This window comes from Rhagoletis pomonella, unplaced genomic scaffold (assembly GCF_013731165.1).
Source record: "Rhagoletis pomonella isolate Grant_MI unplaced genomic scaffold, Rhpom_1.0 Rhpom_scaffold_00001, whole genome shotgun sequence".
In the NCBI taxonomy this organism is placed as follows: domain Eukaryota; kingdom Metazoa; phylum Arthropoda; class Insecta; order Diptera; family Tephritidae; genus Rhagoletis; species Rhagoletis pomonella.
Window position 1 is genome coordinate 2,505,107 of NW_023458555.1, and position 4,658 is coordinate 2,509,764.

At 32.3% G+C, this 4,658-nt stretch overlaps 1 protein-coding gene across 1 annotated transcript in view; it reads left to right on the forward strand.

Annotated features, from left to right (window-relative positions):
* The window catches only part of LOC118750247 (RING finger protein 44), a 10,589-nt gene extending 5,931 nt beyond the window's left edge, over window positions 1–4,658 (forward strand). Inside the window, exon 6 of the mRNA XM_036484972.1 lies at window positions 2,789–4,658. Within this exon, the coding sequence (XP_036340865.1) occupies window positions 2,789–2,914 (126 nt within the window). The 3' untranslated portion in view covers window positions 2,915–4,658. The remainder of the gene's footprint in view (window positions 1–2,788) is intronic.

A 4,658-nucleotide genomic window follows, 5' to 3' on the forward strand; every position in this document is an offset into this window, starting at 1 on the left:
AAAAAATGCTGGCAACTGTTCAATAATTCGTATCTTTAACTGTTGTGTTCCCTGTATATTGCACCGCACATTCAGCTGATCCACCATCGACTAAATGAAATATATTTGCAGAAATTGATGGGGTTCATCTGCTGTTGGCGCCATTGAACCATGCAAATGCTCTATCTTAAAGCATTCATGAACAGCTTTCATTTGATACCCATATTAAACAAATACATCATAAGGTTACCCGGGTCCACGTTTTGGTCTGTATCTCGAGACCCTAGTCACCCAGCTATATGAAAAGTGCTCTATCTTAAAGCATTCATGAACAGCTTTGGGGGACCAATTAAAAATCGTTAGTATTAAAAAATGGTTAAATAAACAATTGGGTATTATTATTGCAAGTCTCCTGAAGATAACCAAAGTTTATCGATCGAAAAATATTGATTTTCAAGAATTCTATACCATTTCGACGAAAAGTTGTTTTTCCCATATAAAAATACATGGAAAACTTTGAGCGCTTTGAGCAACCTCTAAATATTTTTTGATTTCAAAAAAAAAAAAATAGGGGTATACTTTTTTCGATATAGAACAATCATTCGGGGTCAGAGCGTTACAATTCAGACTTTACTGTTTTTGGACCACCCTAATTTATATTCATATACAAATTCAAAATACTACAGGTATCCATTAAACCATTTTCACCCGTTATTTTCGCCCACAGGTGATCAAACATCCTGCGTTGTTTGTATGTGCGATTTTGAGTTGCGACAAGTGCTACGTGTGCTACCTTGTTCACACGAATTCCATGCTAAATGCGTTGACAAATGGCTAAGGGTAAGTAAAGTACATATGTACATATGTACATTAGACTGCATACAAAAAAAAATCGGTACTGTTTTTCCACTGGAACTATAAAATCTTTTATATTTTAAGACTTCCACCAAAATATCTCGCAAAAATATTAAGATTTACGTTAGCTGGACCGATTTGAAAATATGTACCTCCGAAAATTGAGTTTTTTTTTATTAATAAAAACAGTTTTTTTAATATCTTTTGAAAAAAATTACCTCAGATGACTAAACAGTTTAACCCTCCGATGAGTGACAGTGCCGATGACGTTAGATTCGTGAGAAGGTCCTTAGGGACCTACAAAGAGTTGCTCGATGTTTCGACAGTACATGTGCAACTTCTTTGGTATTTATGTTGTCTTTTGATTAAATTAACGTCCTGCATATATATTAGGAATGAAATAATTTGAAGAACAAGTGAAAAAAAATTCAAAACATGAAGACAAGTAACTTGTTATTTCTTCTAAAATTGTACAAGGTCCCTAGGGACCTTGTCACTAATCCCCGTACTATATATGTTGAAATCTCAATAACACTCGAACGTGATCCCGTATCCCTTCGAAACTTATTTTAAACGATTCAGCTTAATTTATTCTTGGAATACATGTATAAATTCTTTTCAAAAATGCATTGAACAAAAAGATATAGGCACATGAAATACGAAAAGGTCCCTAGGGACCTTCTCACAAATCGAAGGGTTAAGCTCAAAAAGTTTGCATAAAAATATTTTTAAAAAATTTTCTACGGAATCATAATAATGAGATTTTGATGCTGTTTTTGAACTTTTTTCAATGACTGGTATAAGAAAAACTCGAATAACTCAGCAAAAATTTAGACTTATGAGGTATCATTGGTAAGTTATTTCATCCTTTTAATTTCTTTGCGAATAAGCTCATTCAAAGTATGAATGAATGAGATGTGTTGGTATTTGATACAGAAAAAATCGGAACGTGAACGAGTTTTTTTTTGCAAAAAAATAAAAAAGGGTGAGAAAATACCTTTCCACTGATACCTCATAAGTCTATATCGGTAAAGTTTTGGAGCAGTTATTGAAGTTTTTCTTACACAAATTTTTGGAAAAAAGTTAAAAAGCAGCATCAAAAATGTATTATTATGATTCTGTTGATAAAAATTTTTAATATTTTTATATAGATTTTTTAAGCTTAAACTGTTTGTGAGACTTTTTCATAACAACCTCCATTTTTTCATAAAAAAATTCCCTTTTTAGAGGTATTTTCAAACCGGTCCAGCTCACGTAAATCTTAATATTTTTCCGAAATATTTTGGTGAAGTCTTAAAATATACTAGGTTTTGTAATCCCGCCGGAAAAACCGCAACTTTTTTTGGTGATGCAGTCTAATGTATGTACATGCAAACATATGTACATATGTACGTACAAGTATTTATAATGTAACCAAAAATCTATGCATCAAAGTGAAAATCGCTGACTCAGGTGAAAAAGTCCTTTTTTTTAATTTTCAGTAGAGGAAGAAAATATTTATAGGTATTTATTTCTTCAAGTATTTCCCAAAACTTTTCATACAACATTTCGCGTGTTTAAAGCAAAACCAAACTCCATACGAATCAGAAGGATTATATCTTTATTAAAAGGTTTTGTATTATTTTGGCTTTACCGGATTTTCGAGCCATCTTTTGAACTTCGGAACGCGAAAAAAACGAAGTGCCTTAATCCTTTCCGAAACAAGGCATTTTTAATTTCTCTTGCTGAAAATATGAGTTTTTATAAAAAGTAGACTTAGCAACTTTTCACTCTGAGGTAGCGATATTGAATATCCTCTACCTGCAAAAACTAGTAGCTGAGATCTATCTGTAGTAAAATTTAATTATATCTTTCTGCATTTTAGTCAAATCGAACCTGTCCCATTTGCCGTGGTAATGCATCCGACTACTTCGAGAATCCGGAGCAGCAGCAATCACAAGCCCAACAAACACAGGCACAGGTGCAGCCACAGCAGACGACAACACAACAGGCACAGCCTGCGACTACAGTTCAACCTTTGGTCGCGGAGCAGTCAACAGCGCAACATCAGCAACAACAATCACAAACACAAGCAACATAGGCGCATTAAACGCAACCACGCAATAAAAGTCATTAAAGAAAAAATGGTACTTCAGGAAATGAGAAGAATAGATTATACAAAGTGAATACCAAATAAAAAGTAATTTAACGAAAAAGGATATTATTGAAAAAATAACCAGATAGCAAGCACTCTTCTAACGTCCACGTCCAATAGATGTATTTGTACTTCTTCGTGTTTCCAATGAAGCCACCTTTAAAAATAGAAACTTATTACAATCCAAATGCAAAGAATATCTCTATAGGTTAAATACGTATGCATGTATGTATATTTAAATATGTGTGTGTGCATGTCTAGAAAGAAACCGAATAAACCATAAACATTCGTAGATAGGAGTTAGTTGCTTGGCCCACTTCGTGGCTATCACTTTTCAGAAGTATAATATTACATAGCTACTCGTACATACATACATATATACATACATATGTACTAGAATGCACATGCAATTGTAATTGTCAAACTGTAAAGGATATTTCTATGCAATTGTTATTAAGGTTAATATGTTGAAGCGAATCACAATTAAATAATGCAATCTTTGAATTAAAGGTAATGTAATAAATACACATAGTTAAGCTGTATGTTCAACTACATATGTAGATTGGTATGTGTGTATGTATATACATAGATACATACTATGTATATTTATCTTAAAAGAATTTTCCAAAAAATGTTTTTCTAGCATTCTAGTGGGATATGTAACTGCGCAAGCTTGTTATTACAATAATTCATGTACACCACAAAAACGAAATTTATAAGCAACAAGGAAAACAGTCTCACAGATTTATTAAAAAAAAACAAAAAAAAACAATAGAATATAAATAAATAAAGCAAAAACGAATTCTCTGGTATACATAGTACATACATATGCACCAACGTATTTTTATAAGTTAACATCACTTCAATAATTTATCCCAAAAGGAAAAATTTAAGCGCGTAACTGAAATTTTTTCAATATTATATACATACATAATATCGCGGTGTGTAGTCTTGTAAGCAACAAAAGCATAATTATATGTACATACATACGTATGACATACAAAATGTTGCGCCCAGTAAAATTACTTCAATGAAGTTTTAGTTGGGAAGGTAGATTTTATATCAATCTGTATGTACATAGCAAACAAAAACAGGGCAAAAAAAATTGGTCGCAAAACACAATTGTATTTACAGGACATTTTCCATTTATGTGTATGGGGATGTGTAACTACATATGTAGGTGCAGGTGCACAAGGACGCATACTTGCATACATATGCATGTACATACATATGTATATCCAAAGCTCTAGCCAATGAATCAATTTTTATCCAAAGTTGGTTCAAAATATTATAAATTATCGGCAATGTTGATCTTAACGCATACATTGATTTCAGAAAATTAAACAAATTGTTTAGCTAAAAGTTCACCGATATGACTGTGAGTGAATTTGCCAAATACATATGTGTTTGTGTACATACATATGTATGTATCTATGTACATATGTAGCCTCCATTCATTGTTAGAAACACAATCATTCACTTACATAAAAACATTCGGTATGCTCATTTCCTTGAGTTTAAAACAGCAGAAGAGTGAGAAAAAAATGCCTTCAGTACTACAACGAATATGCAGCTTTTCCGAGTAGTTATTTACATAATTGTTTACTAAATAATTACTTCAACTAGGCCACTCGGCAAGGATTTTCTATTTATTATTTCTGTGGCCATAAGCAATAACCGCCTAAGTCGA